This window comes from Leptosomus discolor, chromosome 22, assembly GCF_034619465.1.
Source record: "Leptosomus discolor isolate bLepDis1 chromosome 22, bLepDis1.hap2, whole genome shotgun sequence".
In the NCBI taxonomy this organism is placed as follows: Eukaryota; Metazoa; Chordata; class Aves; order Leptosomiformes; family Leptosomidae; genus Leptosomus; species Leptosomus discolor.
The window spans coordinates 6,876,742-6,903,764 of record NC_141412.1 but is presented as its reverse complement, the minus strand read 5'-3'; the positions used below and the strand labels follow the sequence as shown (position 1 = coordinate 6,903,764).

Here is a 27,023-nt window from a genome sequence, read left to right as displayed (position 1 = left end):
GACTTCTCTTCCACGTCCTCTCTCCTAGCAAGGGCCAGCTCTTTCCCTTCGGCAGGGCCAAATTCACTCCTGTCACAGCCCTTTTGGAAACGGGCAGATGCTGGCTCTCCTCCAGATGTCATGGAGCTGGGACAGCTTCTTTTCTCCCTTGAATTTACCCATTCTCGTTACAGCAGGCTCAGGATTAGGTGTAACCGGTAGCCTGGAGAAGGAGCTTTTCCTAGCATCGCTGCTACCAAAATGCGGCCACCTCGGGGGTGAAACACAGCGGCTACGTAATAACGCGGAGCAACACCACCCAGCTGTTATGGAGAGGAAATGAAGAACACCATATCCAATTAAAACTGCAGGGGGATATTTATGGCAGAACGTAATTAGCCAAATTGGAGCCTTCCCCAAAACTGCCATGGGATTTTTAATGACCGCAAGCGGTCAAGGCTTTGGTTTGATGTTTTGTCAAGTAAACAATATCCAGAGGGCATGAGACAAAAATCAGGAGCAAAGGGGAAGGGGGAAAAAAAAAAAAAAAAAAAAGCCTTGCAGTTCCAGGGAGAAACAGAGACATGAAAGGATTTATCGTAACGGGGACATTGTTGGAAAGAGCAGCAGCCACCACTCCAAGAAAGGAAAGAGCAGGGAGGTGGCTTTGGGTGTGGAGGTGGCCCTCTGCAATGAGAGGAAAGAGCAAGCAGCTGCCATGACCGTTCCCCAGGGAGATACCTTTCCTGGAATTTAAAATGATACGAGAAAGTCTTTCAAGCGCAGTAATAGCTGGGAAGTATTTGAGTGAGTTGTTTTACGCTGGTAAAAGGAGGCTGGATTAGTAGTCCCGGTGACTACAACCTCCCCTTTCTGCTTAAGCAGCGGGCGCAGAAATAGAGCTGGTTAGTCAGCACGTACTGCGTGTGCCCCCCGGGCTGTCTGTAGGGAATGCAGGCTGCTCTCAGATCTAGCATTTGTGGCCAGCAGGCAACGACCATCCCGAAAGGGTTGGCTCCTCCGTGACCCAGATGGCTGTGGCCTCTGGGGTCCCTTCGCTGCTCCGCTGCTCTAGGGCTGGAGTCACGGAAAGTCGTCCCCATCCTCCGCGCTGTCTGCATGAAAAGCAAGTTTCTGTTCACGCTGCGGAGATCCAGACCTCAGGCCCCGGCCCAGCCCCGAGCCATCGCTGCCACAATACCATCCCCTGATTGCCCTCCAGGCGCAAAGCAGAGGAAGCCGCCTCCGAGCCTCTCTGACTCCTGCTCTCATTAACTTCCCAGCAGCGATGGCTCACAAAAGCATCTTTGTGGCCAGCTAGGAGTCAGGACTCCAGCGCACACGCAGCCCTGCGTGGCTGCGAGGGAGCGACAGCTCCGGTCGACACGCCGTAGGTACCTCAATCAACAGTCTCGCAAGCTGCTTGAGCATCTTCAAGTGCCGCCAGCTATTGGTTTCCCGGAGGTCCCATGCTGGTTCCTAACTTGATTAGCTAATCTGGGCTCGAGCAATGTAATTCTGCCTTGGATTTCCTTGGCGGGGGGTGCTGTCACTCACTTGTTACCCTGCTGGAAGAACTGGCTGGATGGAAAATCCCTGTAAGCTGTTCTGCAGCGCTATTTGCTCTCGGTACGTTTTTTCCCTCTCCTCCTCAAGTAACAGCATTGAGGTCTTGGTAAACGTAGCCTGAGGATTTTTGCTGTTTAACTCTCGATATTCGCAATTCCTCCGAGCACACACAGATGATACACATCAAACCTCACCTGTAGGACCTCTCATCTCTGGTCAGATCTCTCAGGCAGCCTCCTTCATAGCAGAAACAAACGCAGCCAGCTCAGTCTTCAACAACACATCTCTGCTTGCAGCCTCACCCTTGGCATTCACCCGTCTCCGGCGACAGAGGTTACCAAACCTATTCCCGATGGTCTTTGAGGTCCCCTTCCCCGGGACACAGGTGAGGGATTATGTAGGAGAGGCAATGGGATCATTGCTAGTAGAGCAGATCTGGACAGCTAGACTGTATTCACTAACGCTTATCTGCTCTTTCAATCTTTCAAAAAAACCCAGCACCGGCAAAAAAAGACCCGCTGCTTCAATGAAGACCAAGTAATGGCTGCATTTCACTTCCATGAAGGTACCAGGGGCCACACAAGCACCACCCAAGGAAGGTCAGCCCAGCACCAACCTCTAGGATATAAATCCACACTCTTGCACACACCCGTTTGGAAATGGTCAGCATGGGGAAATAAAACACTCGACTGCAATGACCCCCAGGTTAACTCTGTGGCCATGACAGAGGGGTTCAAGAGATGGAAGCTTAATCCCTCATCGATATTTCTACATGACCTTTTGCAAACCTTTGTGCCTCCATCCCCGTTTTTTAATGAAACGACACTTTGTTGTTTCACAAGGGGCTGGGAACATCAGCTTGGCAGTCCAGGAGGAAAAGTTCAGGGGCTGGGGACCATGAGAGGATCTCACCAGAGAGAGATTTGAGGGGAAAGCTCAGGAAAGAGAACTGGGGCTCCTGTCTCTTGTCGTGCAGGACCCTGGGAGGGACAGACACTGATCCAAAAGCCAAGATCCCTCCAGCCCAAGCCGCTGTCCCACCATGACCGTGAGATGTCAGGTGCATACAGCCAGTCTGTGGAGATAACTTGGCCACGGGCACAATTACCTCACATACACCATGACCACAGCAAGGGAATGACAGGATGAGACCCACGCTAGCAATTAAAGCCCTAAAGCTGCCCTCCCCGGGTAGGGTCTGCTGGCGGAGACCCCCCGTCAGCCCACCGCATCGCTCCTGGGATGAAGGATTCGCCTGCGCGTGTGTTTCAAAGAGGAAAAACCCTCGCCCGGCGCTGGTAACCTCCTCGCTTGCAGTTGTCTCCGCTTGGCAGCCCGTCCCGATAGTGAATAAACGACAGAGAAATATTCCTCTCTACACGTGTTTGGGTTTTTCGGGGTGGTTTTCTTGGACGGCGATGCTGGCTCTGCAACAATACCCGTCTTGTTCGGCCCAGCGCTACAGAGCAGGCTTGAATAGATCTGTCTAAAATTATAAGCGGGCAGCCCCTGGGCTCTGAGAGATCACAGGCCACATGCTGGGGCTGAACAAAGACTCTGCTATTTCCTAACAATTAGCCCAGCTAAAAGGACATCTATCTCCTTCCATTAGAGCCACCACGTGCCTCCCAGTCAGTCCATTGTAAAGCTAATTAAATAACACGCCTCTCTCCCCATGAGGGTCTCCTGATTAGTTCGCCTAGGTCCTAAATCCTTGCTGGTGTAAATGGGGAAGAGACAGCTGGTCGGCAGGGGCCTGCGACTCCAGTGGAAGTATGGTCGCCCATCTACAGCTATCATCATCATCACCACCAGTTATTTCAGGGTTTTTAATTATCTTCAGAAAGCTGTTGAACGGAGATCTTGAGATACAAGGGGGTTCAGCACACAAACTGGTTTGCTTCCCTGTCCGCTTCCCCCCCTGCCTGCAGCAGAAGTTGTGAAAACAGCTGATTTATTTGTTATTATTTTAGTGCTTTGCTGGGAGTTGGAGGAAAAAGGCAGACGTAAATATTTTCTCTCAATATGTTCTGGGTTGATGCAAACCAGTTTGTTTTTTTTTTTTTCCACACACTTCTCATTAGGCTAAAACAGTGAAAAGAAAATAAACAAGGAAAATGGTGTGTCATTCAACCTGAGCTAAAACTTTCTATTTTTGCACTTTTGAAACGGGAAGAAATGTCAAAATGGAAAGAAAAAAAAAAAAAGTCAATTAAAAGTGATCTGTTAACAGTTTTTGCCCAGTTAGTTCACCTCTTCGAGGAGGTTTCTGTGGGAGGGGTGGGACTCGGATGCAGCTGAGCTGAAATGAATCCACCTTTTTAGCTGGGAAGCCCGAGTCACGGTTTAGCATCACGAGTGAGACGAAACAAAATATATCTCTGACGCTTGGAGTTTCCTTCCAATCTGAAAACTAGTTCTGACAATTAATTCAGACAAGACACATCACAGGAGCTGCCTGCAATGTACTGAGCGACACTTCAGGGAGCCCAGGGGCCACCACAACCCGTCATCTGTCCCTGGAGGAGGTTGACGCGGCTCTTCTGCAATGCCCAACCTCCGCCTGCTCAAGCCAAACGCCACGAGGGGCTCTTCTCTCCGTCAACCCACCCTGGTGCTTTGGGGTGAGCTACGTTTGCACCACCACTAGTTGTGCAGCCTTGCACAACAGCACGAAACTGCTAAACCGCTCCAGATGTTCAACACCTTTCCTCACACGCTCCCGAGACCCGGAAGAAATACAGCTTCCTTCTGCCAAGTCTACAGTCAGCGATAGTCATGAATATCCCCTTTTACCCCCTTTAAATCATGATTTTCCCACCCTTGGCTATTTAAATCATTATTTTCACACCGAGAGAGCATGGCTGGAAAACTGGGAAGGTGGGTCAACAGACTAATGAGCTGATTTCCTGTGGACCTTCGGTTCCAGGCTTGAAACAGCTGGACCTGCTGCTACAGACGGAGCTCCATCCACCCAAGGAAAACAAAAAGAACCCATTCCTCAGCTCTTGTGGTGGGAAGGCAGCGGGAGGAAGGACATGGAGGAGGAGGCAGAGCTTGGTTTCATTCTGATGGGAATGAAAGCTTGCTCCTGTTTTCCAAACCCACGAGCCGCCTGTGCTGCTCACGGCCGTCCTGGGTAGCAGTCGCTGTTGGAGCCTGGGTGGGAAAATGCTGGGAAGCTCTAGACGTGCCTCAGGGCTTGCCAGAAAATACATTAATTACTCTGTGTGTGTGTGTGTGTATGCAGGTCCATAGGGTTTAATATTCAAAGCACAAGGATCAACTCACTTGCCCGTTGCTATCGAAATCGTATTTACCCTACGCTCAGGAAATGCAAAAGTTTTACATCAAATAATCAAATGTTACAGGGCCGTATCAACAGGGCCGGGTAAATCATCATTAAAAGGTGCTACATGACTCACTCGAAGGCCTAGAAGGGGCTAATACAAGAGTCAAGCCCAAAACACAGTTTGAATGTAACCTAGCAGCACGCTCCTCGGCCCTCCGGCTGCTTTCAAACCCCAACAGCCAGGTCTGACTGCTTCATTCATCGCAAACTTCCCAAAAAAAAAGAGCCAAGAAAAAGATGCCTTGTAGGACCCGCCTGCCTCCCCTCACCCAGCTAGTGCCCTTGATCCCAAAGCTATGGGAATGGCTCCACAAGCCACTTGATTAATAAGAGCCCAGGGGGGAAAAATCGTTTATATAACCTCGTCTTCTCTAAACTTCCTAAGTGCTTTAGAAAGTGGCTGCCCTGGAAACCCAAACTGGAAACGAAAAATATTATCTCTTCCATTTATAAACATCTCCAGCGCTAATGAAGTGAGGAGCGGCAGCGACGGGCAGGGGAGCATCGAGATGCACTTGGCAGGCGTGGGAGAGTCCCGATAAAACCGTTGCGTTAGGTGGGTGCGGAGCGGAAAGTCCTCCCACCGCGGTCCGGTGCCACTGTAGCTGCTGACTACAGCGCTGCGAGGCCCCCGGGGAGGGATTTCGGAAGATGGATTGTTATGGAAGTATCTGCTGCGCTAAACACAGAGGCAGAGCGACAGCCTGACTAAGTGCAAATGTGGGAGGAAGGAAGACAGGGTGACACGAATGAGGCAAGAGCAGATGGATGAAACCTGAAAAATCAGCTCCCTTAACTTGAAGCTGCAGCTCATGTGAAGCGTCACGTCCTGGTACTGGAACGGAGGGAGTGAGAATCGGCGCTTACTGGGCGCACGTACTGCACAGACCGGGCTTCTTGTGCCCGTCAAACAGACCACGCCTGTTTACCCCAATCTGGCCCAAATAAACGTACGAGTGGTCCAGATTAAGCTCTTGGGTTCATCCACCCTCTGCCTTGCAGCCCCTCAGACACACAGAGAGCCAGGAGAAGTATTCTCTGCAGAACAGTCCAGCTTACTGCTCCTTTTTCTTTCCATGTTGGCATTTCCCACGGAGATTTGTTTTTGCGTCAACACAGCCAGCACCAGAAAAAGCTGAGTTTCGGCTGGAAATGTTTGGATTTCGTTTCAACAAAATATTGATGATTTCCGCGGAACAATCTGTCACTTTTGGCAGCAACAAGGAGAAAAGTAAAAAAAAAAAGACGTATTTCATCTAGATAGAGGACTGAGCTGACACCCAGCCTGGAACTCGGCACAAGTGGAAGGCAAAGCAGGCTACTGGGTTGCCTCGTTATCCTGTCATTTTGATTACTGTAAAGCAAGGGAAACTGCTACTACTTTCATGTAGTAGCTGTTTGCCTGGATAGAAACACAACCAAAGCTGCCAGACAAAGGAAGCATCTGGTCTCCTGGGGTTAGGCAGTAACGAGATGCAAAGCAGGGGAAGAGATGGTCTGATCATCTCTGGAGATATTTCACAGGAGGTGCAGATACCCCAAGGTTGCAGCGTGGTAAAGAGCTGGTCCGGGGCAGGACTGAGATGCCAGCTTTATTTCCATCACTACCTTCCGTAATTATTCATGCCTCTTGAGCCTGCAAAACTGGGTTGAAATCTCCCAAGCACGGGCTCTTCTGTGAGTTGCCTGGAACTGACCAAATTAGAAATTTTCCATGAACAGGCTCCCTTGGGGCATCTCCTCCTTTTTTTTCTTATTCTACCTCAATGCTGACATCAGTCTGGCCAAGACGAGTGCCCTCCGGCCCCTCTTGAACTTAGGATGTGGAGAGTGAATCACACAAACCAGAGGAGAAAGACATTTCTGACTCCTGAAAAATAGTTGCTGACCAGTTAGGGAGAAGTAGTTTGGGCCAGCTCTTCTAGAAATCAAATCTCTGCTTTGGTGGAGCCGTTTCTTTTGCTCCATCCCACTTGTGCTACGGGAAGCACGAATATCTGCAAGTGCTTTTGCCACCCCACACGCCCCTGCTCACGCAGCGTGTGCCGTGTCAACGGCCTTGTTTCCCTTTCCAGGCAGGGAAGTCCCGTCATGAACTTTATGATTTTGCTTTTTCTTGAGTTCGCCCACCCCCTCCAGCGCTAAAATCAATGGCAACGTTCCCACTGAGCGGGTTGAAGCCTACCCTGTTTTCCCGCAGGCTCGCCGAGGGTTGCAGCCAGCTTTGGGGGTTTAAAGGCTGGATCTTGGCCTTGAACCCTTGCGGCGTTGTGGGGGAAGAGAAAACAGTGAAAGAGGAACCCTGCCTCCAAGAGGGGACCTAAAGGCAGCCCCCAAAGGGTGGACCTGTGCTGCTCGTGCTGGCTGGGGATCTCCTTTCCTAAGCTTAACGCTGAAAATAAGCCCGCATGCAAATTCCACCCTCCATCCCAAGCTTTTCCCACACCTCACTCGAGTCATTTGGAGGCCGGCAAGCAGCCTGCTGCAAGTCTCCCATGGCTCTTTTGCAGAGAAACCATCTTCCCGACGTGTACACACACAACCTCGTTAGCCCTGCCTGCTGCCAGAGAGGCAGCCTCCCTTCCAGGGAACCAGCTGCAGAGACAGAAACTGTATTTCATCTATTGTGAAACAGCCAACAATTGACCCACTGCAAGTTTTTCAAAGCCTATTGATACAAAACCCCACAGGGGAAGGTCCATCCGGTGGGCTGTGTAAACTCCAGCACGTGTTCAGCAGCTTCAAGGGCTCAGCAGCTCCGTGTCGCTTAAGACATCCTTATTTTTTTTTTTTACAATATCAAGCACTTGTACAAGACCATCCTCCAAGGACTTCCAGCCACTCGCCTGACCTCAATGAATTAAGCATCGCAATAAAATGTGCAGTGAATTAATCATCTGCATCTCCAACGTGAGAAACTGCTATGCAGTGGCTCGCAGGCAGCCTTTTGAATGATTTAGGCATCTCACTCCAGTGGAAGGCAGTGGGGTTAAGATGCCTAGAGACTTTCTGTTAAGTGATGTAGCCAAGGTCGCCCAAATCCCAGCAGCAGGATCTCAACCAGATCTCCTAAATCCGCTGTTCTTATCCCTAAGAACTCTTCCTCCATAAAAAGACAATGGATGCTGGGGAAGAGCCACCAGGACATAGAGCTCAGGTGAATGAAACCACTCCACGGCCTGGGAAGGGGATGTTGCATTATACAGACCATGGCAGGGTCCTTCCAGTCAACCTGTTGATTGCTGCAAAGCAGGAATGAAGAGGAGAGGTGCTAGGGGAGCAGAGAGAGAGCACGGGTCCTGTATCTCCCCCCAGGAGCTCCAGACAAGGTGAGAAACTTCACAGGCACAACACAGGTTCTAGCAAAGGTGGTGGAGAAAGCATACCTCATTTAGGAAAGCTCAAACCTGGGTCTGCTCTGAAAAGGAGGAATCATTTCCCTCCACAATTAACAGCAGGGGCAGCTCAAGCTTATTTCTCGATTCAATTCTAGAAAGAGAGCAGAGAGATGTCAATCCCTTACAGGGCTTTCAAGGAATATTCATCCTAATTCTGTCCTTACTCTAAGGACGGTATTTCTCCTTCCTGCTCTCCATCTATCCAGCCTGCATATAAGCTCCTTGAGCTGCATAGGCCACAGGACAGTCCAGTCATCCTGGAGGTGTACTGTGTGTTAGAAATAACAATAACAAAAAGAGGCAGACCATCCTAATACAACTTGCTCAGCTCCCCAGATGTCTGACAGCCTGGTTTCTCAGACTGAAGTGATGCAAATAGCTCAGATAAGGTTCAGATAAGGTATCTGAGCTCTCAAGGGCTTATCTGAGCCAAACACCAACTCCAAAAATTCTGAAATTTGCCCTGTGGGACTATCTCCACAGAGCTCGATTTCCATCTGAAGCCTCGACCTCCAGAGGCTGCCGAAACAGCTACTGTTCAAATGCATTCTTGAGATAGCCGGGTGGGACGAGGCAGGTCTGCAGCTCCCTAGTGTGCGCTATCTGGGGCTTTGCCTTCTGGTGGGAATGTTGCAAGAGCCGGGCTGATGGCTGAAGGAACCGGTGACGGCACCTTTCACCGCCGGCCCTGACGCTGTAACAGATGAGGCAAAACCTTCTTCCATGGAAAGATCACTTTCCCTTGGCTACAAAGTGCTGGCTTTTGCTTTCAGCCCTGTTCCCTCTCAGGAATCGCTAGCAGAGGGAAGGCTTGTGGGAGAGCATCGGCTTAGGATGCCCTGCGCTGCAAACTCCATCACAGACCGTGTCAGCGTGGGCATCGGGCTAAGATTTGGGGTTTCCAAAGCAGCCTGGATGCAACAAGGAGCTGGGTGCAGAACCCACCAGGGCTTCTCTGAAAAATCTCGGCCTGGCAGGATGTAAAGGGAGGCAGCAATTGCGGCGAGGAGCTCTGATCAAACAGACCCAGGCTCGCAGTAACGGACAATCTCTAATATTCATTTATGGTGATAAACAGCCGTGCTTAGAGATCCAGCCTTTCTGAAACGCAGATAGCTGCAGCGGTCTCAAAATGTGTGAGAGTTGGTAGTGAGCACCCATGCACAGTGCGCGACTCAGACCGTGAAAGGAGCCAGGGGAAGTCCAAGTAAATCGAGATCTCTTTGTAAAGTTGGTACAAAGGGCCCATTAGCTCACTTACACCTGGACTAGAGTCATTCTTTGTCCTGCAAGAGCATCAAGCAGTCTCCCATCTTACAGCCAGATCCCATATGCTGGGTGCTTTGCAAACACAGGAGTAAAAGACAGCAGGAAGGATTCCTCCCTGAAGGCTTTGCAACCAAATAATCAGTAATCTAATCACTTATACACCTAATGCAAATCTAGCAAGGATGAAAAAAAAAAAGAGCTTTCTGCAAACTGTTCTAAGCTCTGCAGAAATTAGCCCCAAATCTCGCTGATTCAAGCAGAGAAAGATTTCCTCTCCGTAGAGGTTTGCAACCATCAGGCAGAGTTCTCAGGCAAGAATAACTATGGAATTCTATAGGACGGCTCATAAACCATAGAAAAAACGTTTCATTTCCTACTAAAAAATTCCCAACGGCTCGTTCCCAAAGGGCCGGCGTGCCAGAGGGCTGCTGCAGAGCGCTGGCTCCCCTTCCGCATCGGCGCTTCGCCCTGGCTAAAAACCAGGGCCTGGGGGGAAAACGCGTGGGCAGGCTACGGGCTCTCCGCGGCTCCCCAGCGCTCGGCTGCGTTGGCAGCACCAGGGTTAACCACGGCGGCGCCCTGTAATGCAATGATTTCTGGTTTATTTCAGCAGGGGAAGTGTGTCCCGGCCTGATTAGCCCAATGGTTTCCTCTTTTCCCATAACCTCCAGACCCCCATGGCCTAAGTGTTTACTTTCTGAAATAAAAAATCTGCTAGTGTTTTTCTTTTTGCGGGGCATGTGTATTTTGGGAGGATTCGGGGGGAGGAAAGTGGAGAGGGGGAGTTGAATGGGATGGGAGGCTTGCGTACACCTCCCTTCTCTCTCCCACCCCTCACCCCCAGCTCCTTTCCAGCTGCAACCTCTGAGCTGAGACTTCTGGCTTCAATGTGAGAGAGAGAGAGAGAGAGAGAGAGAGAAAGGGAGAGAGAAACGTATTAATGAGAGAGTTCAGTCTCTTGCTTCAGCAGCTATAAACACAGCGAACATCTGGAGGGGGAGAGAGGTTCTTCATGCTGCCAGGAGCTGAAAGAAACAGGCTGTTTCCAGGGTCCCAGCCCACTGTGCTCCCCACGTCCCTCTCTGCCTGCCCTGCACATAGCTCTCCCAGTATCACCCAGCCAGCCCTGTCCACCCAGAGAGAAAATAGTACCTGGCCTTACTTACGCTGCCCTCCCTTCTCCACGGCAGCACAGCAAAGCCCACCCAGGTGTTGCTGCAAGAAGGGTTAGCCGTGTGCAACCCAAACCCTCTAGAGAGGGTGCTCTGCTGCCCGCTGTCCCCAGAAGCAAGTGCTCGTGGGTCTGTAGGGAAAGGATTTTGGGAAAGCTCAAAAAAACCCAGCAGCTGTGCTTTGTGTGGCCCGTGTGAAGCAAGTGTTTGATGGTGCAGGACAGCCTTGTCCTCCGGAAAAAGAAATGGGTACGTCCACCTCACTCCATCCCTACAGAGGGATCAGTCCTACTCCAAGACCAACCCAAACCAAGACATCTTCCGCAGTCATCCTTAAGGCATCACAGAAGCCCTGGATAGCCTGTTGCTTAGTCCCTTTCCTCCTTGGCTCTACATTAAGTTATTCCTTCCCCACGGCCTATCGAAGCTGCCAGCGCTGCTGCTCGTTTTTGTGACTTGGTGCAGCGTGCTAGCTCGCATTTTCCCTCTTGCTGAGCTCCCACCCCCCTGTTCTGCTGGAGACCCTCAGCAAATCTGCAGGCAACACCCAAAACCCAAGCAACCACCTTCCAGCTTTCACCCAGCCTCATCCAGGGGCCCAACGCCCTGTTCAGAGCACGGTTCCTCCCTGCGCGGCAGCTGATCCCCAGCTGACACCAGTCTGCGGCTCAAGTGGGAAAAGAGCTCAGCGCTCATTCTCTGGTGATGACCCAACGCTCAGGGAGCTCCCTTGGGTTTTGGCTTTCAGAGGCGAGACAGGGATTTTTCCAGAGTCAGGCAGGAAACAAATGGAAAAGCGAAAGCCTGGCTTTTTGTCATTCTATTGCTTCAGTGCAAATAAACCTCTCCAAGTGCTGACTCGCAGCAGGTTGTAGTGGGGAGGCAGAGGGGGCGTCACTACGTATCGTACCATCACCTGCATGTGTTTTCCTCGCCTGTGAAACAGTCATGATCCACACAAATCAGACACTGAGCCCAGCTCCCGCTGACCTGAAGAGCAAAACTCCTCAGCATCCTTCACAAGGCCCTTGCAAAAGGGCCAGGAGAGCCTGAGACGCCACAGGCAGCCCACGGCTCTGCAATTCACTCACAAGGCATAGAGGGATCTTTCCTCTCCACCAACAGATTGGAGTAAGTGCTCTTAATGGGGAAAATCATGCATGTCCTTCAACAAACCCAGAGTGCCCGAGTGTAGCAGGTGTGGCATAGCTTTAACTTGAGCCAACGAAACACCCAAAGACCGCCACGAAGAAAAAAAAGACCAAAAAAAAACCCATTCCAAACAGCACGAGACCCCGATGTTTGTGAGAGGCTGCGCCACCTCACCGGCCAGAGGAGGATGGCAGAGACCAGCGGAAAGGGCTTATGGATCCCCTGGGCTGGAGTGAACAGCCAGGGAGAGCTGCAGACCTGGGGGAACGACCGGCAGCAGGTTGGGCAGAGGCAGGATTTTGCTGAGCCTTGAAATGAATTAGCATCCGTCGCCTCAGCTCTCGCTTGTCCCTCCCTGCGGTGGCTCCCCCCTTCTTTTCTCCCCCTGTTCTGCTTCCCTTCACCTTCCTCCACGTCCTCCCTTGCCCGCTCCTCATTTATTAAGGAAGGAGAGGACAGGCTGGTCGGTCCAGGAGAAGTCCTGCTAGGTCTGGAGCCGCCAGCAGATGTGCGTGCCCTGTGAAAAGACGCCCATTCATCTCTGCGGAGAGCATGCGGGGGAGGCAGCAGCAGCGCAGGGGAGGGGGGAAGTGTTGGAGGAGGCTGAGAAAAGGAAGGAGGCTGCAGTTAAAAATAGGATAAAAGGACATGAAAAAAAAAATGCAGATTTTTTTTTTTTTTTTTTTAAAAAAAAAAGCTTCGCTCGGAAAATGTGCTGCAGCTGGAGAAGCCATTGGGCTGAGCCTGGTCAGCTTTCACCTTCCCCCCTTCTCTCCTCCTCCCCAAGCCCCTTTCCTCTGAGCGTGGACCTGGAAGATGGCCCAGAAACAACTCACAGAAAGAGCTTTCCTCCGGGGATCTCCCCCAGGGAAAGAGCAGGTCTCGCGGCAAAGGAGGGGACAACGTGGGGGAAAGCGGGGAGAGTTCGCCACGGAGGCAGGCGGCCCCCCTGGGACTCCTGCCTGCAGCCCAGGCTGAGCTGAGAGCTGGGCTTGAAGGAAGACGGCAGCCAGCGTTGGTAGGGTGGGGGCAAAGGGAGGGCATCCCTATTTTGTCTCACGCTGCAATGCGTTGCTCCAGCTCCGAGGGCTTCGCTTTCCTGCCAAACCCAGCTCAACACCGCTGTCACCCAGGCTGCGGGGACCCAACGTCCCTGAAGCACCGGGGGGTCGAATGCAGGTTGGCTGCTTTAGGGACGTGCCACCCTCAAAGCTAATAAACCCGAAATACTGCGGGCTGAGAGGTGGCACGGAGCTAATGTGGTCAGAGAGCAGCAGCCACAGACTGGGTAAGGCTGGTCTCTGCACCGTGCCCTCCCACAGCACCAGCCTGAATCACACTGGGCGTTAGGGATAAGCCCAAGGTGATAATTTTGATTTGTGACAGCGCCTTGGTGCAAGAAGCCTGACTGAAATGAGCAGGGCTGCTTTCATTAGCCTGGGAAGCAGAGTTAGAGCTGCAGCTCTAATTTCTCCTCTAGAAAAGGCTTTAATTTCATTTCTTGCCTCGCAAAGTCCCAAAGCCATTCCCATTTGCCTCAATGAAAGCGAGATCACTCCCCCAAATGCTCCTGTAGTGTCCAAAAGGCTGGGAGAACCTTTAGTCCAAGCGTGCTTATTCAGCACAGTCATAGAAACGTCTTCAGCCAGAGGCGTTTCATCCCTCACTTGCCATTAACAACAATTTTATCTCCCCTATCACTAAGGAAAACAAACCTGCTCAGAGTGGAAGGGGTTGTCAAAGTGGCCTTGGCTCAAAAAGGCAGTGCAGCCAGAACTACGTCCATGCTGGAATTATAATACCCCTAATCAAGTCTTTTCCTCCACTCCAGTGTTATGCCTAACCTTGTATCAGTCAAAAAATATTGCCAGAGGGTAATATTAGGATAATATTACCTTATGAATTAAACATACGGTGCTGAGTGTGACCTTCAGCGTCCTTTCAGCAACCTGCTGCTTCAGGCAGACCCGTGGCACCCTTCATTTTGGGCTGCTGGATGGTTCAGCTGAGGTACAACGGCCTTTACGCTCCTATTCCCGCCTGTCCAAGGAGCAAACAGGCAGCAGCTCCCCCCTTGCCGGTTTTTCTCTGTCACCTCTGGGCTGTGCCCTTTGCTTGCTGTGCATCCAGTTGAGGTTGATCCTCTGGGCAGCAACAGGCCCAGCACACGCACTGCAGGTTGTGGTAGCAAGCTAAGAAGTAAAACTGATTGTACACCACTTCCAAATTATTGCTTTTTTAAACAAAAAACACCATCACCCCTTCTTGGCTTTATCAACAAGTTAAATCCACTTCAGGCTTTCCCTTATCCATATCACTGAACAATCTAATCAGACTTCAAGCACAATGTAAATAAACTCACCCAAGCTTCAAAGGCAAAATATCTTCTCTAAGCGCAAGCAGCTCTAAAACTTTTAGAAATGTTGTGGGTTTCTATTGCAAGAGGATATATTCACACTTGCGTTTTCCTTGTTGACTTCTTTCTTTCACCAACATCAAGACCATGAAAACCAAAATAGCCTCTAGTACACCAGAAGAATAGATGACAAATGGTTTTAATGTGCACCCGAAGCACAAAGGAGAAATGAAAGACCGTTCCTAGCGGTATATACAAATCAGAGTTTCCTCTCATTTAAAATTAGAAACTGCTCTACGCTGAAGAAACAGCAGTATAATAATAATTAAAAAAAAAAAAAAAATCAGAGAAAGAGTACCTTGCATTGCAACAGGAAGAACTGAAAAGTAATTCTTAGGTATTGCAAGAGAATCAGAGGCCTGTCCTACCCATCCCAATGTACCAAAATTTGATCAAAACCTGTTGAAGACAACACCACCTTTTTTTTTTTTCTTTTTTAACTGGCTTCACTGAGGTTTGAACCAGGCTCCAGTCTCTGCAACAAGAAATTTCACAGACCCAGCGTGGGGTAATGAAGATCTGGGTTGCAGATATGTTGGTCCCTGGAGAGAGCACTTTCACAGAAAAGGGGAGAGGGTAGGGAAAAAACCACAAAGAAAACTTTCCAGGCACAGATCTACAAAATGTTTGAGTAAATCCAAATGCTGCAAGGGCAGATTTCATCAGAGCAGAGTTGACATCATGCTGAGAGAGGTCACCCACAGGAGTTGAGCAAATAGCTGAAATAAGAATGGCTGGGAATAGGCAGCAGAGTTTTGCTCCAGCCACAGGCGCAGCACTCTGCATCCATCTCCTGCTCACACACAAGTGCTCACCAAAGGAGAAAAAAAAAAAAATAAAAACCCGAAATGCCTGAATATTTGCCAAGGAGAGATTTCAAACTGTACATTTGACCGCAACAGTCACTGGTTCTGCTGAACTCTTTAGCTGCAAAAAGTCTCTAAACATCAGGGCTTTTACCCTCCCAAGGGGCCAATGTGCATAACTAAAGAGACGGGAACAAGTCACAGAAGACCAGCACATGCCATGCAAAAGCTTACATGGGATTTAAGTGCTTCATGATAGGCTTATGTGGGACTTAAGTGAAACATAAACTTCATATTGGCCCTTCGCAAAGGTCACATTCGTGCAACTTGAGCTCTTTTGCTCAGTTCCTGCGGTTGGTCTGTGCCACGGTGTACCTGAGCCCTCTTCTCCGCCGCAGCCCTCTGCCACAGCACGACTGGGCTCTTTGCTGATGCCTCATCACCCGCCCCGCAGGCAGAAGGACCAACTGCCCGCCCAACATCTGCTTTGCCAGTTGGTTATACAAGAAGCAGCCCAAACTGCAAGCTCAGCTTGCAGATTCACGGGTTGAACAACGTGCGGGACAAGAATTAGTCACCGGTGATTTTGTAACGATTCTCAAATTATGAATGCGTTAGAGAAGCTCATCATCTAGTTCAAGTCATTGCAGTGCTGACAGCACAGCGTGACCACACATCTCCAGTTGTGGTTACCTGAAGACCGTGGCACCACCCTCCCAAGGAGCAAGGCAGTGAGCTACAAGAGCAAGAGACCCAAAATCACCACCGCAGTGGAATTAAAACTTCGAAGTCCATGGCTCCTCACAGCCCTCCATGAAGGCCACTTTCCAAAGCCACTGGCAAGGACATCGCTCCTGCAAACGCCATGAGAAAGGCTGAAGATTGCACCCAGCAGGTTGGCAGGTCCACCTTGCTTTTGGTATCCTCCCAGAGACCCCCATATCTGTCAAGACCCTAGAGAGCAGTAACCAGGGCTCCAGTCCTTAAATGCAAGGGAAGTGCACACAGGACACCAAAATCACCACCTGAAAGAGGAGAGGGGTTTTCCCAGCCAGGCACCCATGCCATGGCAGGGAAGAAGGAAGCTCCCATCCTTCAGCATCGCTCTGACAAGAGGAGAATAGTTAAACAAAGGAGCTTTAGAGTTTTTATCTGCTTTCTGGCCCTTGATGGCCAGCAAGGCATGGACCAACCTGGTGATGCTGTGGTAGGAGCCCTATGGCTGCATTAAGGGCAAAACATCCCAATAAATTAAGCCAGGAGCGGGGCAGAAAGCAAATATAAGAGGAAGCAGGCAAGGGGGACACGCTGGGCAAGATCACGGTGGACCTTTAAGGCTTGTCTTTCCACCTGAGCACGCTGCCAAGCCCCACGGCACGGCGGGGAAAGGCGCCATCCCGGTTCGCAAACCCACCCCCGAAATGGCGTCCTACCCGTGCTGTAGTGCTCCAGGCCGGTGGGCACTTCTTGCGTGGCAGGCTCGTCCCAGAGCGGGCAGCACGTCCTCGGCTGGCAGCAGGTGGACTGGAAGCCGCAGGTCACCCAGGGATCCTCACAGGGGCCGGCGGCACCTTGTTTCTGGGAGCAGGAGAGGGAAAAGCGTCAGGGGAGCGGGACCCTCAAATGGCTGCCCTGTGCGAGATGGCGGTGCACCTTCCCCGCCGCCCCCCGAATCAGGCACAAAAGCGCCAGGCCAGCAGGGTTTGCTCAGAAGAAACAGTGTCACCCAAACTCACCTGGCTGTGGGGCACCCTGATGAGGGCAAAAAGGCCCTTTTTTAAACAAACGCGAGGAAAAAAAAAATGAAGGCCTGCAGTGAGGCTGCGCTCAGCAAGATGGAGGCAGGGAGGGAGCTCTCCTTAGGGCCCTCCGTGGGGAGCAAACCCTCCATGAGAGGGGGCTCGTTTGAGCCCCGCCAGCTAGAACCGTCATTTTTCGGCAGCGTGTGGCAGGAGGCCCCACAGCACCCCCAAAAACGTGCGGGGCCTGTGAGGGGGCGGAGAGGCCATGGCCCTGCCCCGGGTCATGGGCCTGGTGTTACAGGGGAGCCCGGCCTACACTGGTGGGAGCTGGGACGAGCCGTCATATTGCTGTTGGTATTCATGTTTACGTTGGTATTATTTGTGATTATTAGATTTATATTTATGTTTGTATTTGCGCTATTTGTATTTATAGTTCAGTTAGTTATATTTACGTGTCTGCGGGCGTAGGTGTGTGTGTACATACATGTCTCTGTGCATATGTAGTATGCACACGGGGTATATACATGCATATATTGATATAAACGGATGTATTATTGCATATATATTACTTAATCTATTGTATTATTATATGCTTACACACAACAGATACTATATATATACATGTATTGATTATATGTGTGATATAGGCATGTGTATACCCACATGTGTGTAGTCCTCGGTTATAACTGTCATTACATATTACACATGTTGGTTTTTATTGTATATAAAGTTATATTTATACTTTATAAAGAAAACAAATGTATTATAAATAAAATATATGTATATATATACAACCTTATATAGGTATATGGAAATAATTCCAGGATATAGTTTTCATTTTATTTTATGCATACCTATTTTATACATATATATTTATAGATATGTCTGTATATCCAGTGTATAAATATTTTTAGATATGTATAATGTATAAATATGCATATACCTTATGTATGTATTTACCATATATGCATACGTGTACATCCATAGATACCATATAATATACATGTAGTACATACACATGCATATCTCTATATAAGAGGATAACAAAATATACATACATCTAAACAAATTCAGGATGTTTCCATTTTTTTATTATTATTATTTCCCTGCAGGGAAATAGTTTTGCTTCATTTCCAATCAATATTTAAAAGGCAAATGCATGCCTGGAACCATTTAAAGGAAAAATATCAAGCTATGTTAGAAATATTTCTTGTGTCAGAGTGGTCTTTTCTTCCTAATTTGGTGAAAATTTTTCTTTCTAGCAAGTCGTCTGTGCAGCCTGGTGTGTCAGAGTGACAGCGTTCATCTGAGCTTGTCTAGGATCTTTGATGCTGGCCAGCATTTCTTCAGGTAAACATCTATTAATGTGATTTCTCTCAATACGGGTCGAAGCACTGTCAAACCTGCCCCATAGCTGCTAGCAGTCGGCACGGGCATGCCCAGGGTCACACGACTACCTCACATAACCACCCGTCACCTGCACAAACAGAAAGGAGCTGGCTGGGGAGACGGAGCACCAAAGTTGTCCAAAAACTCCAGAAAACCAGCCGAACCTTTTCCAAAGCCTGATCCGCTTTGTGCTGATCCCACCGCTTTCAGCCACAGCAGGTGAAGGTCAGCGTGGGGAGCGGAGGCACCGAGACAATGGTTACCCTAACAGTCCTCCTCCGAACACAAGCGCAGGAAATCCGATGCAGCGATCCTATTTCCAGTTGAGGTTTGCGAGCTCGAGAGGTTCAGATAAGCCCTGGGTAAACACTCAGCGTTCGGGTGCTGCTCTGAACTGCGTAAAACCTTGGAATGATTTAGTGGTCGACACCAAGCCGTGTCAGCGAACGAGCTGGCAAAGTCACAGCGACCAAAGAGAAAACCCACTGCTAGGGACAGAAAAATAACCCAAACTCCTTTCTTACCATCACTCCAGGGCGAGCCAAAGGATAAGGGGCTGTGTTGCCGATGGTTGTGTCCACATAGTAACTCATCATCTCAGAGGTACCTGCAGAAACGGAGGTGGACATTAGATGCCCTGCTGCAGAAGGCATGAAAATTAATAGCGTGAGCTAAATCTGTGCTTTCTCACAGCTATATAAAGCTAGGACCAGACTACCACCTTAATGAGTTTAAGCTGGAAAAGTTAAGAGGAAAACTATCTGTATTAATAGCAGATATTGTGATTAGATGTGTTGTATCAACAATGCGAACACACAGATCCATTAGTGTAAACTGATGAGAGCCTGACAATGGTGAATGAATTATCACCTGGAAGCTGATGGAGCTACTCTGAGGGAAGATGAGATCATATTTCCTTTGCTCTAGAATCGGTGGGAAACGGTTGCCAATTTTTTCCTTCTGAGAGAAAAAAAAAAAAAAAGCCAGTTTGTTGCGATCAACACCTTTCCTGTAAAAGTTCAGTCTGAAACAATCTGTTTCACGAAGAACTTTGCTGTTTTCAAGAGTCATCTTCTTTTTTCCCGCATTAGCTTACGTTCCCCTTGCTAAAGCTGCCCCTTGCGTGGCTGAGACTTCTTTTCCTGAGTAATTTGTGGTGCACTAAATAACCACTTCAGGCCACAGGAGCGTGTCACGGTGTCACGTGTCATTCCTAGCATGGGATGCACTCCTCTGAGCCGGTCCTTCTAGCGGCGCTGTTCGTTAGATGTGATTTTTAATCAGCAGGTAGCCCATTTGTGTCGCTGAGGTGAAGGAGCTGCAATCTGGCGCTGTTTCCAAATATGTGGGTGTTTCTCCCCCTCTCCTTTAAATGCACAGTGGAAAACGCAGGGCCAATGCACCTTCTGTGTTTTGGGGAATATGACTTAAAGGTGCCGGGAGGAAAGAGTAAAGGAGGAGTAGGCTTGGCTCAGGAGGGCAGGATATAACTTGGAGCCAAGGGGAACGGCTGTTTTCATCGTGCTGCTACACAGCAAAGCCTGCGAGACGGAGGAGCTGCCGCTCCTTTCACCTCGCTGAGGACACAGCAGCTCTGGCTCCCCTGAAACACCTCCCTTGTGGTGCCTGCAGACCTCCTGCGGCCGACTGGCACCGCTGCGGGTGCAAACGCTCGTCCGGCTCGTCTCCTAGCCAAAACCAGCGTGACCACGTTACCTTCGGCCTCCGCTTCGGTGCTGCACCCACGAATCGCTCCCGGAGGCACCGGGACCCGCTCCCAGCCTCTCCTCCGCCTCTTCCCCGCTCACGGGGGCCGGGTGGCGGTTAGCAAAGGGCAGAGCCGGCTTCAGCTGTGCCCGGCTCCCCACGGCGGCGAGGGGGGACTCCAGAGAGCGTCTCCCACCGCGCTCTGTGACGAATGGCCAAATGTGAAACACCTGCATGTCGACGCGTATTAAATTATTATCATCGTTTCCTGCTTGTTGTTACTAACTTTTGCTCTAACACCAAGGGGTTTTGGTTTTTTTTTCAAAAACTTTACTTTTTAATTCACAAAACTGAAAACGACCTACGTGGTGAAAGAGCAACGAGCCTATTTCTCTTGGTGCTTGAAGCATCCCCAAAACACACATATTGCAAGCTACTGTGGCCGAGAAGCCTTAGCATCCGCGCACACCCTACCAGCCTGCTCTAACCAGGCGTTAAAACATGTTTGCTTGAATCTCACCGCAGCTGGGTCAGCCTGCAGCTGGGTAAAACAAAGGAGGTGCGTGGAGCAGCTCTGTCACACACCCATCCCCTGATCCCAACCTTCAATAAGTGTAAACCCTCTCGTGCAAACACGAACCGATCTCCCTCTTGCTCTGGAGTGAAGCCTGATGCTTGCTCGACACTGCGAAATGGAGACAGAGACGCCTCCGGGCTGATTCACCTGTTTCAATGACACACAGGAGAGCAAGGAGGCACAGCGCTAAAACAGCGGTTAAAACAGCAGTCGCCATGAGCAGCTCTTTTTTATTTTTTTTTTTCCCTGCTTTGCAGCTTGTGCAACAGGCCGTTGGGGTTTGGTTGTTTGGGGTTTTTTTTTCCCTTTGATCAAGCCGCCGAAGTCACGCCGGTTCTCGAGAACTTGCTTTCACGCCTCGCTGAATGTCGTTTGCATCTTTCTCGGGACGCCGTTGCCAGCTGAACCTTCCAGCAACGTACCACACGTTGACGCTCGAAGCAGCATGTGCTTCGGTCACAGGAGAAGCACTAAACCCATCCTGACACCCAGGACAAGGCTTCATGCAATAAGGAATATCAATAAGATTGCCAGAGCTGTAAAGCAGCACCAGTAACCCCCTCCCGAGCCCTGGACTGGAGAAAGGGAATTACCATTTCTAGACAGTGGCTCCAGTAGATTTATAGCAAGGACATTTTGCTTTTCAATTTCTCTTCCCCTGCAAGCTGTACTGTTAAAAAGCACAAGTAGGGGGTCAGGAACGCAGCGCAAACCTCAGCAAACAGTTGCACCCCCATCCTTGGCCGTCCAACTAAATCAAATTCAGTCCCCCAGCCTGATGCAGGTTGGTGACAGCGCTACGGTTAAACAGCAGAGGCGCAGGCTTTAGGCTGGGAGAGGGACCTGGAAGACAAGCCCTGCTTTAAAAAGGGAAGGGAGCAGATTCTGTGCACAAAATGATGGTGCTCTGGAAAAACAGGTACGCAAGGCCAGCCACGGGAGGCAAGATGACAGCAGAAAGGGAGCTCTGGTGTGCTTTGTCCAGGCTAATTTTAACAGAACTTCCACCACTTCCCATAGGAAACTACTTCACAGCCCAATACATCTCTCACTGTCAGCAAGTTTCCCCTGATGTTTGAGTGATATTTTTCTTCTCTTTAGCTTCCTCTAATAAGAGCCTAAATAGTTCCTCTCCTCCCCTTGGATGCCATTAGATAGCTTTAATGACTGCTCAGGAGCTTGTGGCTGAACTAAATTCGATGATAGCACTCTTTGTGGCAGGTAACTTGGCCGAGATTAAGGAAATCACTGCAGATTTACTCCAAGATAATCAAGATCTGCAGCTTGCTGAGAGCTGTTAATAAATAGAGGGGAATCAGAAGCATTTGGTAAAATCCTTAATGACTTAACAGCTTGACTTCAGCCTTATTGTTTGCTCTTATTATTCCTGTTTTATTGTGAAAACATGTGTGGGAGAAACAGCGTTTATTTTGAGACTTGATCAAGCACCAGCCAAAGTTATTAGACTCTTGGGTCATTTCTAAACGAAATTAAAACTTTAATTTCATTTCAACATCCATCCCTCCTCTTTTAGAAGGTTGTTTTTTTTAAAAAACAAATTACCAAGCTTAGTTTAAAAAGTGAAAAGCTGTTTGTCCTCATGATTAACACCCCTCTCCACCCCATGCAGAAGTTAGGAAGGAGTTATAAACGGGCATTAAAACAAAGCAAACTTTGCCTATTGGCTGTATAAAGACCCTTTACTATATTCTCACATGGTGTTTTAGTACTATATTGTTTCAAGGATGAGGAAAGGGAAATAGAGTGGGACTACTGTGACTCCAGTCTCTGTTTCCCAGTTTAGTGCCCTGTCCACGGGTCTCCTCTGTTGTCAAATCCTGCAGCCCAAATTGCTCCCCACTGTCTGAGTTGTAGGACCACGCTCAGCTGCTGCCAGTCCCATATTCCCCCAGCCCTAGGCTGGCAACCCAGTAAAGGTGTCACCGAAGGATGGCACAACCGGGACAGCTGCAAAACAGCATTCGTGCGCTTTTCTCCATCCCAATAAACCCACAAAACTCCCTCTCCGTGAGGTCAGATGAGGAGCCGGGAGGATGGGGCAACATCAGGAGCCTCATCGAAATATTCCTGCCTTCAGGAATGTGAAGGAAGACTTTGAAAATGAGAAGCAGCACCTTCGGCACCACCATCCTCCGTGGGCTGCTGCGCTGGGAGCTCGCTGACCCAAAGCTGCTTAGTGATAGCCATTTTATTTTTGCATCAAGTAATAATTTATCATCTTTGAGGGGGTGGAGAAAATAGCTCGTGGAAATGACATTCTTCCGCAAGGCTTTAACCCTTGGAAGCCTGGCACTTTCCAGGCTGCCCGCCAATTCCCAGTTCTCAGGGGAAAGAGTGTTTGTTGATCTGTTGGCATGTTAAAAACCTCATTCAATTCATCAAACCCTGGCACCAGCTTAAAATAAAAGCAGCATCCCTAACGCAGGGGTGTGAGCAACATGTTCCTCTCGCCGTCTATTTGCAAACCCCGCTTTTTCACAGAGCAGCCACCTCCTGCCTCCGTTTCATACCAGGGGATGCCGCATTCGTGACGATTTTAAAACTTTGCAGCGTTCTCAGAGATAACACCTCATTTACTGAAGGGAAGCCGGGCAGGGCAGTAAATACAGATGCTCTGGTAAATAGAGCGATAACTGTTGCCCTTCTGCACCCTCCATAAATACTCCAAGAGGTTAAACGACTTGGCTAAGGTCACACGGAGAAAGTGAGGGTGAGAGGCCGAGGATCTCGGCCCCCTGAGCCACTATCTCAACTCCACGGCGGGGATTGCAGTCGGATTAGCAGGAGGTTGTCCGCGCTGCTTCTGGGAGCGAAGCAGCTAGCAGGGCCGGGCAGGGAGTGGGGGGGGGGGGGGGGGCCCTGCCTGTCAGCAAATCCCTCCCTGCTGTAACGCCGTGCTCTTTCTGTCCTCAGTAGCTGTCAGATGTAGATGAAGGAGATCTGATGGTACCTTAGGAGCCTTCCCATTTGGCTGGAGAAACTCTAGCTGGGATGGATGACAGCAGTTGTGAGATAATGCTGGGACAGTTAAAGTTTGGACCAGTCTCATATACACATGAGCCCACGAGCCCTTGCTCCCTGTGCTTGGTAGGAAATAGCTTTCTGCGCGAGATTTCTCCTTTAGCCTGCTCATTCGTCTGTTACTCAGCTGCTGTTTTGTAATTAAGCTAAAATAATGCCGCTGTCAGCAGCTCCACCAAGCCTACAGCGAGCTGAGAGCGCAGGTCGTGGCAAGGAGAGGGGTTTAGGTGGGGTACTAAACTAGAGAGGCGGCTGCCATTCAGTCATGCTGCTCTCCCTTGAATCATAGCAGCTACTTGCAATCGCAGGAAGATATGAATGGGGAGGGGGGGGGTGTTTAATTAGGTCATCTGTTGTTTCACTCACGAATTTCCCTCCGTGAAATAATAGAGTTTACAGCACCACGTCACAGGCCAGATCCTCAGCTGGGGTGAAGCAAAAGGGGAAAGAACTGGATGAGTTTCTCACAGTTCACTGAGGATCCCCTGCACCAGGGAAGGGTCCGGCCCCTCAAGGAGCGCACGTTCCCCGTCTCAGAGCGCCCAATCTGCCCCGTGGCAAAGGGGTCTTGGTCAGGGAGTGACAGCCCAGCTGGAAGTCTCTGGTTTGCTCCAGACTCCCTGTGTGACCCGCAGCAGGACACTTGGGACCAGCCTGCCTAGATCTGACGGTGCTTTGAAAAAACCCACGAAGCACCTCTCCTCTTTAGGTGCCCAACCTGCTCCAGAAAGTCAGGTTACCTTTTGTTTCTCTGTGCCCCCACTTGCCAGATGTATAAAGAGGGCAACAGCACTGGGGTGTTTTCTGATTTGGAGGGGCACATGGTACCCCAAAGCTCAGCAGTGAAGCTGAGGACAAGGGACACACGCACACGTCCCAATGCTGGGTGCACAAAATGCGTGGTGGGCTTCTGCACAAACCCCAGCCACTGGAGGGGGGGTGTGGGGTGTGGGGTGTGCCATTCCCTGCTGCCCAAAGTGAAAATGCCTGGGTAGCCCCTAAAAATCTGGCTTGGCAGAAAATTATTTACACCCCAGGAAGGGGAAAGCTTAAAACCCAGCCAAATTAGAGGCAGCATGAATAGCCTGTGAGCAGGAAACCGCTCAGGACCCAGCCCACAGCCCCCAAAGGTGTCAGTTGACAGCACAGGATGGGAAGTTGATGGTAACTGTAAGACCAAAGGAGCAGCCACATGCAAAGCAACGATTTAGAGACTAATGGGAAGGGGGAAGGCCTTGGCTGCGCTCCTCAGGGACTCACGGTTCCCACCGGCTCTTTTCGGCCGGGTGCGGGGTGCAGGATCGTGCCCTTGCCAAGGAATGGCAGCAGCACGGCGGCACATCCCTCGGGGCTCCCGTCACACTCGGGGCTCCCATTCCTCCCAAAAGCAAACGCTGGCACTTGTGTCACTTTCTGCCCTTTGGAGGATGGTGTTGCTATTGAAAACAGGTGGAGGTGCGGCGGCAAACCCCTTACAAGCATCCCTCCAAAGGCAGGAACCAGCCCCGGTCTGAGCGGGGGGTCCACTCCTTGTCTGTCTGTCTGTCTGTGCGCAGGGCTGGAGGGAGCTGCGTGAGCATCCGACCCCGGGCACTTCGCTTCTCCCCCTGCCTCGCAAGGAAAACAAACCAACCCCCATCCAAACCGCAATGCAACAACTCAGAACAGAAAAGGAACTGCAAATTTAATCCACTGTAATAATGCCAAGGCGCAGCCTTTTACCTACGAGGAAAATAATAATGCTCTCCTAAACATGCATATAAAATTTATGTACTCTCTATTAAAAAAAAAAAGGGGGATTTTTAAAGGGAAGCATCAGCTTAGACATTTATGTAAGATCCTGCAGTACTGTTAGCAAACACATGAATCTGTTACTGGGTGAAACTGGAGAGAGTAAAAGTAAATCATCAGCAAAACAGATCTTAGATGTCCTGAAAATGAACACAGGTACCTACAACCCCCAAAAGAGTTTAAAAAGACTCTCTCCCCACTGCCACTTACTACTTAGCTGAAAGACCAGGGGAAAAGCTTATGTCCTCCACGGCTTCCCACACTTGTCTCCGATCTCTTTCCAACTACCTGGTGCTATCCTCTGCGCTGGAGCTGGAGAGGATGGAAATACCATAGTGTTTGCAGCAGGGCTGCCTATTCAAAGGGAGGGGGAGTGGTCAGCCCCGCATCCAGGGCGGTGGGAAAGGCGAGCTCCACGCCGCTCAGCCAGGAAAAAGCCACCTCTGGCAGATGTCACGCCGATGGGAAACGAAAACAACGTTGGTTGGAGGTGGTCGTGGGGGGCAGCCTCCTGCCAGCCCCCCTCCCCCTTGGTGCAGGGTGCTGGGCGGCGGTGGTGGCCTTTGGGTCCGCGTAGCTCCTGCGTCCTGTAAAGCGACCCGAGGGCTTCAGTGGGCTTTGCAAGTGTGACCCTGGTCCCGCAAAGTCCCTGGGAAGTGGAGCTAAAAAAAAAAAGGCATTCAGGGCACAGCCAGAGTGAGGATTATTCAGCCCCGATCCCCAAACTTCAGCTCAGCTGCTGCCTCTGCCTGGAGGTGCCTAATAGTAGAAACTGCTGTTTCCTCCTAAAAGGTGTCTGGGCACCTCTGCCTTTCCTGCTCCCGTGCATATCCCAGGGCATTCCCGGCTCCAGAGTGCTGTGCTTTCTTCTGCCTGCCTTACCCCCAATACTGGGAAGGATCCAGCCTGGTAGCATACCCTAAAACCCCTTCTCACGTGCCTCTGGTACAGGCATGCCAAAAAAAAAAGCCACGGTAGCTGCTGCTTGCTTTTAAAAGCTTAAAGGCTGAAGCAATGTCCCCTTTATGTAAGACATCAGAGAGAGGAGACGCTCAGGCAGCACTGGGAGTCACTGGTTCAGCTCTCTCCTCTGATAGGTGTGGATGGTCCCAACCTGCATCACCCCAAAGACTGCTTTTGACGCAGATGCTGAAGGAGGCCACGGGCTCTCCAGAGAGGAGAAGGCTGCTGGGACCAGAAGGTCAGGCAAACGCTTTCCCTGCTGGGCAGGAAAAGGGAAGGGGGCAGAAACAACAGGTTGCAGCAGGCTCACTCCAAAAACCTCGGTGTGAATTACCCGCTCCGCTCCGGGAGAGCAGGACCCGGGGCTGCCCTCTCCGAACACCCCTGCCTCCCCCTGCCCGGCCTGCCCAACCCTGGCAGCCTGACCAGGGACCTCCGAAGCCCCAGCGCTACCCCCCAGATCCTGGATGCAGGAGGACGTGCTCATCCTGCCTCTCCTGCTCTCGCTCTCCAGGCAGCAAAGCTGCCTTTTCCTCCAGGAGAGGGCTCCAGGCTGAAAATCCTCTCCGAGCCCGATCCCCATCACGCCGCCTTCGTCAGCCACCGCTCTGGCTGAGCCCCTGCCAGCAGCCCCAGGAACGGAGCAAAGCCCAAACACCAAGGGTTACGTGTGTGCTGTTCCGGGACACTTTGTTGATG

At 50.4% G+C, this 27,023-nt stretch overlaps 1 protein-coding gene across 1 annotated transcript in view; it reads right to left on the bottom strand.

The window, feature by feature from the left end:
• ETS1 (ETS proto-oncogene 1, transcription factor) overlaps window positions 1-18,852 on the bottom strand; it is a 65,697-nt gene extending 46,845 nt beyond the window's left edge. The window contains exons 1-2 of the mRNA XM_086476806.1: window positions 18,769-18,852; window positions 16,547-16,691 (exon numbers count right to left, since the gene is read on the bottom strand). Coding sequence (XP_086332932.1) covers window positions 16,547-16,691; window positions 18,769-18,840 — 217 coding nt within the window. The 5' untranslated portion in view covers window positions 18,841-18,852. The remainder of the gene's footprint in view (window positions 1-16,546; window positions 16,692-18,768) is intronic.
• Between the last annotated feature and the right edge of the window lie 8,171 nt (window positions 18,853-27,023).